Genomic DNA, 14,923 nt, shown 5'->3' on the forward strand with positions numbered 1-14,923 from the left:
TCTAAGCGCCACTTGCTCCGTTATTGTCTGTTGCGTCTTCTCACGTCGTCGTTAAGTGAATTAGCGCAGACAAAAATTCCAAACGCCACTTTCTTTGAGCGCAACCGAAGAGGAATATTACCTTAATTAAACCGATTAAAGAGAATAGTTAAGATAAATTTACAGTGATTTATGTTGTTCATTGATCCACACGGTTCAATTACCACTGACACGATGCATCATAGACTCTCCGATCTGCGTTACGGCAGGTGTTTTATTACCACTTTACTCTGGTTGTACTTTTTTATTGCCTATTTTACGGTATTTATAAGGCATTGTAGGCTTCCAGAGAAGACATGCAATGGTTTCAGTCCCCAACATTTTCCATTGGTGGAAAAGAAGTGGTCTGCATGGAAAGAGAGGTTTGGGCGGGTGTCACTGGTTTCCCTGTGTCTGGTTCCTATTAGCCTTTCAGTGACGGAGTGCAGAGCAGAGAGGCCGCGTTGCCCTCCTGCCTGTTTAATGAGCTTTCATAACTAGTAGTCGTTGAGCATCTGTCCTGCATTCTTTTTCCCGCCACCGCCTCTGCGCCAAGCAGAAAGCACTTGACGGCAAACTGGAGATCTGCTAACAGGTTGCATCTACCTCTGGGGATTTATGACATCCTGTAAATCCCGAAAGGTCCATGTTCGTGAATGCACACACTCACCCGACACAATATCATGTACCATGTTTGATGAAAGGAGGGGTTTTTTTCCCCAGCAGTGCACGTGCAAACATAGAGACATTCAGAATCTGTTATTTCTCTTCTAAACGCACACCCGGCGATCAAAAAGGTTCTTGCACTATTTCCATGCTTCATTGTACAGCCTAATTGCTTGCTCACATTTTCTGAGCTGTATTAAACCGAGAAGGGCTGGAGTCAAGGTTGAAACATGGAATGTGATCAGGCTCTGTCCAAATCTCCAGTTGCAGATAGTCTGGAATTGATTTGGAGTCTTGGCTCTTTTTTGGCAGTCTCGTTGCAATTGAATCCATTTTCTTGTCAAAGGCGACAAATGTAATGCTGAACTAGGAAACCGAATTGTGATTGCTGTTTATCTGTTCAGGTTAGTAGCTCAAAGGAGTTGCCTGAAAGACAGTGTTATGTCTGTTCAGAGGATATAGAGGATTGGAAAACATCCATTTTTGGTTTACTAGTGCATGTCATTGGTACATTACGCAGAAGGCCTCTGCAGCTAATTGTGGGCTCAAATGAAACGCATGCAAGTTTTGTAGCAGTTTTGTTATGTTTACAGTTGTTGGCCTTGAACGGGTAGGCAGAATATTTTTTTCCTGTGTTTTTGCCCTCAGCCTACACCAAAAAAATGACCACAACTACAAATGGCTTTATACATAAAAATGTCTGAGAAGGCTCTATTTGAAATCTGATTTTATGACTTGCGCTTATGAAGGCATTTGTATTAGTCTCTTGCCCTCAAAAGTCTTAAATTCCCAATTTTGCATTCATTGGCCTTTATTTGAGTAGAAAGTTTGTGTGCATCTGATGAACATTTTAGTTGGATGTCTACGATCTTGTCATCTGTAAAACAATGTGATCTCTCACAGTCCACATTAATCCATTTTGCAGTTGATTTGTGGGGCCAAGCACATAGGAGACAATAGCCGCTTTCCGACCGGAGGAACCTTTTCACAGTTCCTAGAACTATTGGCTAAAGTACCCGGATGTCGGCGTGTTCGCACCGCAGGAACTAGGAACGATTTTAGTTCTAGGAACTCCATTTGTAGGAACTAATTTGGGTCCTACTTCAGAGTAGGGTCTAAACCAGCACTATAGGAACTACCCGTGACGTTAGTGTACGCTGATTGACCGAACGCACGCAGAACACCCGCCATTTTTAAAACAGCTAGAATGTAAACACACAGATTATAGCCTATATATTTACTCCATAAACTAACTATACAAACATGGAAAACAGTGATAGATGGGTCTCTAAACCTTTATGCTGAAGAGAAAATCCAACGCAACTTTGAGGGGACCAGGTCAAACATGATTATGTTTATCTGCCCAGCTAGCAACACTGGACATCAACCACACGGCATAGGTATAACAGTTATATCTAATAAGATATTAAACAGTACTGTTAGACAGATCGCTAACTAATAAACACAGAGAATGCGAGCATTGTTTGCTCTGGCGTTCTCAGCGCCGCCAAAATAAAGGTCCGCCGCGCCGTCAAAATAAAAGTCACCGTGCTTGCGTCACTCCCTTACCCCTCCTACCAGTTCCTATGGCCACTTGGCCAGTGCGAACGCAAACAGCAAAACCGAGTTTGGGGGAGAGTAGTTCTTAGAACTGTTTAGAAGTGGACAGTTCCTAGAACTAAGTTCCTAGAACTACTTGGTCGGAAAGCGGCTATTGTTGTATTCAATCTGGATGGTTTTATTTTTGGTAAAAAAAATGTTTTTAATTCCCTTCCAATCGGGTTGGTATTGTTAATTTTTTACTCTTTTTTTTAAAATTAACAATTAGAAAGAGGGGAGGTTGTTTTAGTGGGAAGAGGGGAATACATTTTCCCTCAAGATATGAAGCAGAGGTCACTTCCAATGATGTGAATCTCTTTGTGCCTTCATATGGAAATATTTAACAATGCGTTTGTTTTAAGTGCACCATGTTAAAAACTTCTTTAGAGCAGGTCAGCACTGTATGAATTCACAGCTGACCTTTTAGCTGTCTACGGATCCTGGAGTGAGACTGGTTGCCTCAGTCCCACCGGCCTGGAATCGGAATTGGATAAATCAACTGCGAGGAGCCGGTACATGTAAGGGGGTTGAAGTGAAAACGATCCTTACCCTTCACCCCCTAACCCCAGAGGACCAGGTTTATTCCTGTGTAAAATGAGACTGCAGTGAGGGGAGTCAAGCAACTTGGCTTAAAACGCCATGTCAGGCACTTATGCTTGAGTGGTTCATTCACCCGACCTTTCTTTTCCATAATTACTTCTTTCAGCGTTTGTATATTTTTGGTTTCAGTTCAGACTTTCATTCATATTAGTGGCAAGCATGTGCAAGTACGACTTTTTTTCCTTCTTGTTTTAAAGTCAAACTTCTGGGTAAAATTAGATTAGTGTGTGTGTGGGCCATTTCATTGCACTGAGGCAGTGGTTGACCTTGGTCTCTGGTTTAGCTTGTCCGGAGGGTTAGCTCCCCTAAGAGGAAACTCGATCTTATTTGTTTTTTGAGTTGATCTTTGACTTTGGCTTGACTGACATGTGTCACCACTTAATCAAATCAGTGAAAAAATATTCATTGTCTCTTGCATCACTTGCAGCACCGAGTTTGTCTTAGATGTTTATCTATCATGCAATTCTGCGTTTCCATTTATTTTTCTGTAAAAGCTCACAATTTGTCTGCTTCATTTCAGACATGGTCTAGACCTCTAGGTCTGTGGGCCTGTAATGGATGTTCAGCTATCTAAACTTCCCAGTGTCTTAATTGGTTTCCTGTTCCTTTTCGGTTGTAATTGTTCATCAGTGCGCCGCATGCTTCGCGGAGTGCTTTGGGGCTGGCGAAGAGCTTGGATTTCATGTCCCTGCTTTAACCCCTGGAGTCGACAGGCATTCCTTTTTCCCGCACCGAGTGTCACTGCTTGATGTTGGACATGTGTTAACCATCACCGGCTTGGAACTCGTGATGTGACAACCGGCACATTCGTTGGCGGTTAGCTCTTAAATAATGAGCTTTATGACCAATCTAGCCTGTCACGCATCATTTTCTGAGGGTTTCACTGGGAGTGAAATGATATAAGCTGTCATCTCTGCCTGTCTCCAGACCCATGCTGTTGCCACGGTGGGTGATTGAGTTAACCTTTCACTGCGAAAGCATTGGAAACCTGGTGTGTTGGCTTTACTTACAGAACAGAATGGGACAAGCCGGCTCTTTTTGACTAGCACGGAATGAGCTTAGTCGAAAAGAAAGCCAGCTGCGGTATTGTAGGATTTTGGATCAAAGAGCACTTGAGCCCCTGCTGCCACCTTCCTCCCTCAATGACACATTCGTGGAGGAGACACCTGGCTTCATTTATGGATGGTTTTTCCAAAATGCCATAGGATGTTCAGTAGCCATGCAAGCCCAAGCTGTGTCACTTTATTCTTGTCTGCAAAGTTTGTTTTATCGTTACCTTGACCATATCCACGAAAGCGCAATGATGTAATTGTATTCCATATTTATGGGTTTCTTAGTACGATTAGAATCACAGATAATGCAAAGCATTTGTCACTCTTGACCAGACGTCTAAATGCTGAGGTATGACAGTAAACCCATTATCATCCAGCACTTTCGATCAGCACTTTAAACCTGCATGCACACACACTCCACAAGCTTGTTATATACCTCACAATTTTCACGTAATACCATCAGTGTATATAATGTTCTCCTTTTACCTAAGTTTGTCCTAATGGACTGTGTTTGCCTCGCAGTATGCTGGCCGATAAGCTGAATATGACTCCCGAGGAGGCAGAAAGATGGATCGTCAACCTCATTCGCAATGCCAGGCTGGATGCCAAAATCGACTCCAAACTGGTGAGAGTCTCTCATATTTTATTTCACTCTTGTTTCTCTGCCGCCCTCCTCAAATAGCGAACGATTGATAGATGCTGCGTTAGTGTCCTTTAATTAGTCCGAAAATCAAATTCAGCCTCTTTTGTGCGGGGATTATGTTCTGCTTTAATACATAAAGGAGAGGCAATCAATTACGTCAGTAATTCTGCCCAGTGCCCGCTTACTCACCATATCCTTCCTCGAGGGTAAGAGGACTGTCATTACAGTCCTGAAGGAGGGTCATTCTCAATATGGTGACAAACGTGTAGCTTTACTTTTTAGTCATGACAAAAGATTAATATTCTATTAACATTCTAGAAAACTATATATATATATATATATATATATATATATATATATATATATATATATATATATATATATAATTTTGTTTCGATTTTAATAAAAAATAAATCTTCTCATTTTTAATGTTTTACACTACTTAAAGTTTTTGGGTCACTTTTATGTTTTGAAAGTAATCAGTAATATTGTGAAATATGATTTATCCAGCTTTTATTAATATGATATTCTAATAATGATCTAGCTTACTGCAATGTGCAACGAGTAACATTATAACATTACTTTCAACACACTCAAATGTATATAGTAGATTGTTTTGAGCAAGTAAAACAACGCTGTGTTACCCCACAAGTTTATATTAGTTAAAAATATATTAGTTAAAAAAGTGACCTGAATGAGTAGTAATTCAGCTATTTCATTAGAAATTAAATAAAGTAATTAGATTTTAAGTGATCAAACATAACTGTAATAAAGTTCAAGTTCAGGGAAGAACCACCAAACTGGCAAACATTAAACATAACTTTAATCGTTAAATAAATATAAACAACAAAGCGAAAGGACTGTCAGCGGCCGACTGGCATATAAGCATAATAAAAGCTCCAGAGCTCCTCCATGGGGCTCGAGACCAGTGTGTTGCGCAGGCGTCTCTCGTTAGCATTCGCTCGTTCTGCTTCAAACCACAGTAACGTTAATAAAACTTTAATACGTTCGCTCATCCTTGAACATGATTTCTGCCTGAGTCCCGTAACATTGATTTCCATCGGCTGTGGAGGCAAAGATGACAACTTCCATGATTCCACACTCATTCGCAACATCAAGCTACGCCTTTGTTATGGTTTTGAATAAGCGACCTCTAGTGGCGAAACTTGCATACTGTGCTTTTAATTTTCAGTAGCCATTACTCCAGTCACATGTCACATGATCTTTCAAAATCATTCTAATACGCTGATTTGGTGCTTAAAACCATTTCTTCTTATTATCAATTGTATTGTACTGCTTAATATTTTGTGGAAACTGATATATATTTTTTCAGGATTATTAAGTTCAAAAAGCAGCATTTGAAATAGAAATCTTTTGTAATGCTATGTCTTTACTGTAAATTTTGATTAATTTAATGAGTTCATGCTTAATAAAAGTATTAATTTCATTTTTTTTAAGTTTTCTAAACTTTCGAGCAGTAATATATATAATGTAATGTTTGTGTAAAAGACTTTTTTTTTTGTCAATTGATCTAGGAACTTAACATGTCATAACACCACAAACAAGTAACGAGACTTCTGATCTCACAAATCACATGGCATTCTACTGGAATGACCTAGAATTAGCTCCTGTGTGTTTTGAGCTGACTGTGAGGAGGTTGTGAATACATGTCTGTGTGTCTGTGGGAACAGAAAAGGATTGGTGTTCCCTGAGTTTAGCTCTGACACTCTTTTCCTCTCCTCTTTCCTTTGGCAGGGACACGTGGTGATGGGCAACAACGCCATATCGCCATATCAGCAGGTGATCGAGAAAACCAAGAGCCTTTCGTTCCGCAGCCAAATGCTGGCCATGAACATCGAGAAGAAGCAGACCAACGCGAACAGGACTGAGGTCAGCATCTCTCCATCTCTTTTATCTGATCTCATCTCTTTTTGTCTTGAGCCCTGTAGTTTACACACACAAATGATCTATCCAGAAGAATGCCGAGCGGCAATCAGCCCAGAACTGTCTTTACACGGTGTAAACCAGTAAGAGCAGGTTTAACACAGCGAGCGCTTTCATCATGCCGTTTTTCTTCAAAGGCCTAATGACAAGGTAGCACAGCTCAGCCATAAAGAAGAAGGTCTGAGTCCCATGACTCAGCGCTGCAGAGTAAATAACGCTTGCACACAATCACACACACGCTCCATGGAGTTCCCTGCGTTTAGGAGTCACCACAGATGTTTTGCTTGGGGTCCAGTCGGTCTCCGTTTGATCTCGTATGTGTGCACTGATTGGCCCACGACAAACGTGCCCTCTCTTTTGTTTGAAATAGAACGTTTCCAAAACAACGGCCTTTAAATGTCTCGGTCCCTCAAACCACGTCATTTAAGTGACTCGCTCGCACAAACACCACAGTGGCAAAGGTCATAACACACAGTCCTGTATTATGATGTGTTTGGTCAGACGCAATTTAATTGAACATTTTCTCTTTCCCAATGGAAAAGGTGCGAACGTGAACTCGAACTGCTTGTACTTAAGAAACGACTGCGGTTTTGCAGTAGATGGTCTCAGTTGCATGTTCAGTCATTTATAATGAACTCACCTTCATTTGTGTTGGGTAATGACATCTTTTGGCTCTCTCTTTCTCTCTATTCAGACTCCAAACTGGGCGGGTCAGGATTCTGGCTTCTGAGTGGATCTCTGCAGACCGTACGCTCCCATCAAACCTTCCAGCATTCCCATATTGCGGCCGAACATCCTGTTCTCCCTCTCGTGTCCCTCAAAGGAGCGAGACAGAGGCCTTATTTTTGAACTTGGGCTCAATGCATCTGGTATTAAATAAAAAAAAAAACTTACAAAACCATCTTCACCTCATGCTTGCATTTTATTCCTGGACATTACGAATGGTGGTTGAGGGTTAAGTGGTTGTGATCTTTTGTGTAATAGATGAAGTTTTAATGTGCTCTGAGTCACTGAGTGGGATGGGGGGTTTTGTGCCGCTGCACATGCATGCGCCGTAATGATGAATGAGTGTTTAGTCTGCTGCGTTTACGGCGCTGTTATGCGAAGAGGGCACGGAAAGGTGATCATCCCGAACTCGCGTTGTCATTTTCAATGCCGCTCGTCCTCTTTGTTCGCAGACGGGCACGTCAGATGCGCTAGACAATCAACGTAATGCCTCTCCACCTTTCCCATCTCATCACATCTTCCGCACATGACACCTACAGTCTAACGCTCTATACGTTTTCTATTTCCATCCCTGCCGTTCGCAGACGCTGCAGGCTGGGATTCGAAGCGTGTCTTAATGTCTGCTTTGGCCTCTCTATCAGCTGACATGTTTATGGGCCCTGTCTCTCTGGACGAGTGAAGAGGGGGCTTATAGCTGCCACAGCGCTCGGGCTCCCAGCCAGACATCTAAAACAACTGACGTCACCTTTACTTTCCCAGCGAGCGAGCAGGCGGGGAGGAAGGGGGGGTGGGCTAAAGTGATTGGTTTACCGGTCCTGTGCCATGACACATTACGAAAATAAAACCCTCCTAGCCCTTAATTATCACATTCACCTTAGGAGTGCTGTCTCAGATGTTGTTTTAGTAAGACATCCAGACCAACAGCAGACGTGCGGCTGAGAAGGTTGTCCACCACAACGTCTGTCACTTCACTTAAAATAAATAAACAAACACCCAAACGAAAAGGTCAACGTAGGTTTTGGTTAAAATGGCTACATAATCTTTCCCTTTTTCGCATTGTTCATTGCTTTTCCCCTACGTGAAAAGGTTAAGGCATTTGTTCAAACACAGGCCACATAATTAAAATATACAACGCATGTTCCCTAATAAATTTTTGTCGGGAATTATTCCTTGAGTCTTGTTTTCCAACTTGCAAATGGCTGTATTTAGAGTAGCTTTTCTGTAATATGAGCGGTCATTGCAGTGTCTGTCCTAATGCAGAAGCTTTATATTGTCAGGGAATCACTTGTTTTGAATTTAGGTTTTACGTATAGAATGCACTCAAATGTCTACCCACTGAAATGGAATAGTAAACCGAGATGGAAAGTCTTCAGGTACTCTTAAGGAGGAAAGCAACCTGATACTCTAGTTATGAAGGCAGGTGAATAAATACATATCTTCAATAAGATTTTTTTAATGAGAAATGAAACTCTATTGTGTTGTACTGATGGAGACATATAGCTGTCATATAATTAACATTGACTTTAGGAGAATTTCACTTTGATCTGAACATCAAAGGGCTCTCAAGGAGAGAGTGTCATCACTTAGAAATGACAAATGTTTTTTTTTTTTTTTTTTTTTTCTGAGGAGGGAACAGAGATTCTGTGCGGACTGTTTAAAGTGCTGCCTGCTATTGGTACCTGAATCAGGTGCTGCACACCTTGACCTAACCTGGAAGAGTTCTAGCTAATCTGAGCCAAACTGATAGAAGGGGGAAAACATTTTAAGATGAAGTCAAAGAACATGGAGAAAAAAAGAAAGAAAAAAAAAAGATATAAAAATAAAAGATTAAGTGCCACACCTAGTGGTCAAGCTGGGTAAAACATGTCTTGCATTTCAAAGCAATTAATGTCCATTTTGGCAAAGAAGCTTCTCAAGGAAAATTGCCTCAGCAGCACTCATTTTCTATTTTAAATAGTTAAAAAACTTTAAACTCATTTTAATATCTTAAATGAAAGCTGTTATAATCGACCTGAATAGATTAAGTTGTATTAATGCTAATATATAAAAATAAAATTGTAGTCTTTTAAATTTTAATAGTGTTTACATTTTCCAAACATCACACTGAGACATTTACATCATTATAACAGGGATAATATGAGTACAAATATTTTTCCTTCTCATAATGTATTATTTTTAGGTTTCTGGTTTCATCCTGGCTGAAAAAAATAAAAAAATAAATTAACCATCTTAAATAGGTTTGCTGGTCTTAGCAGGTTTAAACTGGTCTCTCAGTCTGGCCAAACTAAAGTTCAGCTGGTTTATTGGGTCGCCAAACTGGTCTTATCACCTGAAAATTGCTCACAGAGACCAGTAAAGACCAGCAAAACCAGCGTAGGCTGTTTTAATTTTTGTTTGTTTGTTTTGCCAACAGGATGTCACAATAAAATGAAGATTGCAGCTCAGGTACTGTATATGCAGTATTATTATTAAGTTGTATTTTATGTGAAGTTACTGTTTTTGTTTATTTTTATATATGTGTCAGGTTTATGATTAGAGAAAAACAAAAACAAATTTAATGAGTATATAAAATGCACACTACTTTTAATTCAAGCCAATGCACTAGGACCCTGGGGAAGCTCATCTGTGTTGTATAGATACAGTAGGAGAAATTCCATTTGTCATCTTCTAAAACTTAAACAAGGAGGGGGAGAACAGCCCTCTCTCTGGCCGAGGGGCTTCTGAAAGTGCTCCGAAAAACCCCACAAGGCACAAGATCTTGGGAGTCTCCACGTGACAGCAGCGCCTATATAGCATCAGCACCAGTAGAGTGATACTCCATCACCAGCCGAGCACTGCAGCATATGCCACAGTTACACACACATCCTCATGCATCTCAAGGGTTTATTCTAGAGCTTTTGCAGACTATTGCATCCATGTGTTTTCTCACTCTGTCTAGGGGACGAAAGGACTAAACTTTTCCTGCGAGAGGGATGCTGGATGTTCCAAGTCCACTTTGGCAGTCGGAAGGAACTTGATGTATAGGCAAAGTTTCTCTTTTTTTGGACTGGACTCGCGCAGGTATATTTCTTTCGCTCTGTGCATCTACTTTTGAGGGCACCCATCTCGTCTCGTGCGCTTTTGGAGATTCGCTAATTCCTTCAGTTATTTTGAATGAAATAGTTCACTCGCAAACACATTGAACCATCAAGGTGTATTTTTTAGTCAAAGAAGCTCAAGTTAAAAGCTTTTTCTTTCTCCACAGACATTAACGAGACACTTTTTTTAGTGTAAAAAGCACGTTTCGCTCTCTAAAATGACATTAACCGGTGGTGAGAAATGGTGTTTTCTCTATGTGTGACACAACCGAGTCCGGACTCCTCAACTCCCTGCTCCTCTGTGGGAAAATATACATATTGAAACCTCATATACGGACCTTGAAGGCTCGCGGCGAGTACCTTTGACGCTTTCTACCTTGAGTCGGGACAATCATACAGCCGCCCAGATGCAGTTTCGCCTGTTCTCATTTGCGCTGATCGTGTTGAACTGTGTGGACTACAGCCACTGTCAGACGCAGCAGTCTCACCGCTGGAGAAGAAACAAAAGAGGTGAGTGACCTGTGTGCGTGTGGATTTGATAGAAGCTTCAGCTTATTAATTCACATTAGTCATTTAGCTGACGCTTCTACATAGATAGACTTTCGGTAAGCGCGTGACAGGGACAGTCCCACCTGGTGTTACGCTGCTTCGTCACAAAAAAATACCATGGTAACCGTAGCACGCTTTCTGAATCTTTTTGTCAATTTAACTTTTTGATGGAAGCGGTGGCAAGTTGCCATAGTTTTACAATTGTAAAAATTACTAGTTTTAACTATTTGGCGAAAATGTATCGTTACCATGGTTATTTTTGTAGAACGAGGTTTGGTGAGAGATGTTCATGGATCATTTAATTTCACGTTTGAACGTACAACATTACGGTTAATAACGTTACTAAGGTAACACTGGGCACCGCAACTTCTCGCAGCTTTAGTCACAAGTATGTTGGCAAAACGTTAAAAAATAAGACGCTTTTATTTTTTTATTATCATAGATTGAGTAAATAACCTGTTAAGGTTACTCATCCATGTACGTTAACGTTAGCCTATTTGTTTTGTTGTATATTTTGGCATGTTGAAGTGAATCCAAGAAAGCAGTTTTAGGACGTTTAACCTACTGTCTGAATTTTAAAAAGACAAGGGCTGTTGTACCTTCAAGATGAGAATTTAGGATTGGGATTGTGTTTCAGCATCTGTTCCTGTCAGAGAAAGCTCTATACGGTGTCTCCATTAGATGCATAAAGATGACGTTTTAAAGGTCCAAACGTGAAAAAAGCGTATCTTTTTTTTCATCGGCGTCATGTTTAACTATAGCCTAACGTTACTGCTTTACTTTGTTATAAATTACGGCGCCCAGAACTCCGTTTAAGAGCTTTAAAACGCACATTTTAGGTTGGTAGAGAACAATTGAGAGCCGGTTTAAAAAAAATCAATAGATCAGCAAGCTGAAAAGAGTGCGTTATACTTTCGTCTTCAGATGTTTCGTCCAGTTCTACTAAACGTAAGTAGATATCTATGTAGGCTATCATTTTATTATAAATTCACACATTTATCATTTAATCTTTAATGTTTTGCTTTGAAGGTGTTTAATATTCTAGAGACGGTTGGATGTGTTAGCGACGTCAAAAAATAATTGATTTCGGAACGCAAAAATAATTGCTTTCGGAACTCAAAAATTGCTGCCATTAAAAAAAAAATAATAATAATGATAAAAAGAAGTTTATGAATAATCCACACACTTTACTAAAGCCTTAATATATATTTTTTATGTCAAATCTCATTTTGATTGTGATGAGTTAGTTCACATTTGCACGTCATGTTTTGTAGAGCTGTGTTGCCTACATATGAATTATCTCAAAGAATATGGGCAATTCATTCTCAAAGTGCTGACTGTAGAACAGACCCTCACAGTGCGGCGCTGTCTGGTGGCCATTTGATGAGTTGAGCTTTTCTTTACCCTTTTCAAATGCACTGACCCCCCTCTTGCCCTAAGCCGCTTTTAATTGATATCACAGACAGACATTGATTAAGCTTTGAACAACTGCTGCAAGTATAACAATCCACACTTAAGATCCACAGGGATTTAACCCATCAGTAAATATAAGGGGCTGCCTTGCTTAGCCAATGCATATGGACACAGAGGGGGCTGCTGGAAGTCAAACATTTCAAACGTAACCGTCCCCCCTAAACCTTAAACTCTGGAACATCATTCATTCACTGCATGTGACAGGACAACCGCCTACATGTCTCCCAATTTAACTTGATCCCAAATGAAGACACTTGCTGACACCATGGCTGATATGCGCTCTTAAATCCGCAGAGATGTAAATTGGGAGGCATTCATAGATTTAATCATATGCATGGCATGCCAATGGAGATCTGCTCCGGCTGAGAGCCCCAACCACTGCCCATCTGCAAATAATCAGTCAGACACTGTAGGGAACTGGCACACACAAGTTTTCAGCCCCACTGTTTTTCTACAAGATTTGCGATTTCAGATACTACGTAATATAATTTTCTTAATAGGATCAAACTTGTTGGCAGAGGCAGACTAGTTAAGCATTTTCAGGAGGATTGAAAGATTTTGATGGAGAAAATGGTGGCAGAAGTGCATCTGGAGGTGAGCGGGATCCTTTGTACTGTATTTGTAAATGGTGACGCATCTGTAAAACATGCCTTAGAGTTTTGAGTTTGGTCCTGCAAACTGAAAGGTGTGTGTACTATGTGGCTTGTTTCGATTTGAAATGCCATTAAGCTTTTAGATGTGCTTCGTTCCTATATTTATCATGCTTATTGAGGGCTGTATCAATTGAGTCTAAAACACTGAAGTGTTTTTCTTGCCCTCGGCACACTTGAGACAGCTTAATGTGCAGTCTTTTCTGGCGTGCTTGTGTGCACTACAATCCCACATCACCCCAGCGGCACGGTCAATCCTCTTGAACCTTGTTTTACAAGGCTTTGTCTTAACCACCCCACAAGTGTGTATATTCGCAACAGATACTCCACTAAAGCTGAGCAGACTGAAATCGAAGCTCAAATCGTACTTTTTCTGTGTTTTTGTTCGTGATTGGTTTTGTGGCAGCTCTTTGTATTCGCACAGCCTTCCTCATATGAATATAACAAAGCCAACAGAAAGACACATTAAATTTGCACCTCTGTACCCCCCATTCAGTGCTTTACAGATGCCAGCGAGTTTGCAATGATATCATTGCTTGGCCCAGGGGTAATGCTTTTCATTTTTATTCTTTGGCTAATGATGCCACCTGCTGACTACATAAAACTGTGGGCTCACGTGCCAGCGGAGACTAGAGAACATTCTCATACAGGACTTGCGGGTTTGACAGGCCAGGCTCAGGAGGGGTGGTAATGCTTTTACCTCAGAGCTTCTGCTCTCAATACGACGACTTTTTTTTAAATTGTATATAAGAACATACAAATTTGAATTTGACCAATCTCTGTACTCAAGCCATCTACTTGCACTTTAAATGAAACTCTGCACTATGGGAGGTTAAGGAGCGGCTAGCTCTGATGAACGGCCCGATTAAGCTCACAGTAATGGAACTAATAGAAGTCTGTTTCCAGAGAAACACAGTCGCGGTAATCCATGGGAAAGTGGAAGAGAGGAAAGGCTTAGCTCCATCCCTGAGCTCCTCAGCTTCACCCTGAAGGGATTAGGGGGAAAGCACCTGTATTTTAACACTATCGAACAGTTATATCTTAATCTGCTGGCAGCAAACGGCAATCTGTCCCATTATGCCTCAGAAACTGTTTTGTATTGATAAATGTTTCATAAAAATGAAATGCAAGATGATCGGTTTATATGGCTCATAGTTAAGCAAATCCAAACCTATATGCGTTTCTTTCTTCTGTGACGCACAAAAGATGACATTTTGAACAATGTCTCAATGTTTTTATTGCAATGATAGTCAATGGTTGCATACAGGTTTGGGACAATGTAAGGGTGAGTAAAGATGCAAGAATTTTCATATTTGGATTAACTTTTGATTCAAGAGACATGGTGTGTGCAGCCCAATGCATGTAATTAGAGAATACATGTAAGAAAAAATGGCCTGAGCGGTTAAACTGCGAGAGTGTAGGATGTAAAAGACTTCTTTGTTATTAAAATCTGTCCGGGAAGACGTTTAAAATGAGTAAGGACAGAAAGAACTGTTTAGAGCTACGCTTTCTACAAGTTTATGTAAGGTCCCAGGTTTATGGGTGTAAGTGTTAATGTTGGCTCTTGCTATGTTCGTGCCATTTAATGTCCTGATGAAGTGCGTGACAGGATGGGTGACTGCTCCAGAGCCTCTTTATTTAAAAAAAAACAATAATAAAAAAAAAACATTCTGCCACTCTTCTTTTGGAAAATGTGACATTTCCTTTCATTCTATTCCATAATGGAAGGGATGTTTTATGAAATTGATGTTCATTTAATTTTGTCAAGTACAGCCAACTCTCTCACCCAGCCATTTATTCCGCTGGCCAGGAGTGACTTTTTTATTCCAGCAGGTTAGACGGTGTTGGGTGTGTTCGCTGTGTCCCTTTCCTGTCGCACCATAGCTTGCCATCGATCTGTGGTGTGATCGCTTTGGAGAATCTCTG

General features: G+C 40.6%; 2 protein-coding genes across 2 annotated transcripts in view; both read left to right on the forward strand.

Moving 5' to 3' along the window:
- eif3ea (eukaryotic translation initiation factor 3, subunit E, a) overlaps positions 1-7,423 on the forward strand; it is a 39,730-nt gene extending 32,307 nt beyond the window's left edge. Inside the window, exons 11-13 of the mRNA XM_084089662.1 lie at positions 4,458-4,560; positions 6,334-6,468; positions 7,217-7,423. Coding sequence (XP_083945788.1) covers positions 4,458-4,560; positions 6,334-6,468; positions 7,217-7,252 — 274 coding nt within the window. The 3' untranslated portion in view covers positions 7,253-7,423. The remainder of the gene's footprint in view (positions 1-4,457; positions 4,561-6,333; positions 6,469-7,216) is intronic.
- A 2,575-nt stretch (positions 7,424-9,998) lies between these two features.
- rspo2 (R-spondin 2) overlaps positions 9,999-14,923 on the forward strand; it is a 54,918-nt gene continuing 49,993 nt past the window's right edge. The window contains exon 1 of the mRNA XM_084088863.1: positions 9,999-10,835. Coding sequence (XP_083944989.1) covers positions 10,733-10,835 — 103 coding nt within the window. The 5' untranslated portion in view covers positions 9,999-10,732. The remainder of the gene's footprint in view (positions 10,836-14,923) is intronic.

The sequence above is a fragment of the Abramis brama genome (assembly GCF_963993115.1).
Source record: "Abramis brama genome assembly, chromosome: 17".
In the NCBI taxonomy this organism is placed as follows: Eukaryota; Metazoa; Chordata; class Actinopteri; order Cypriniformes; family Leuciscidae; genus Abramis; species Abramis brama.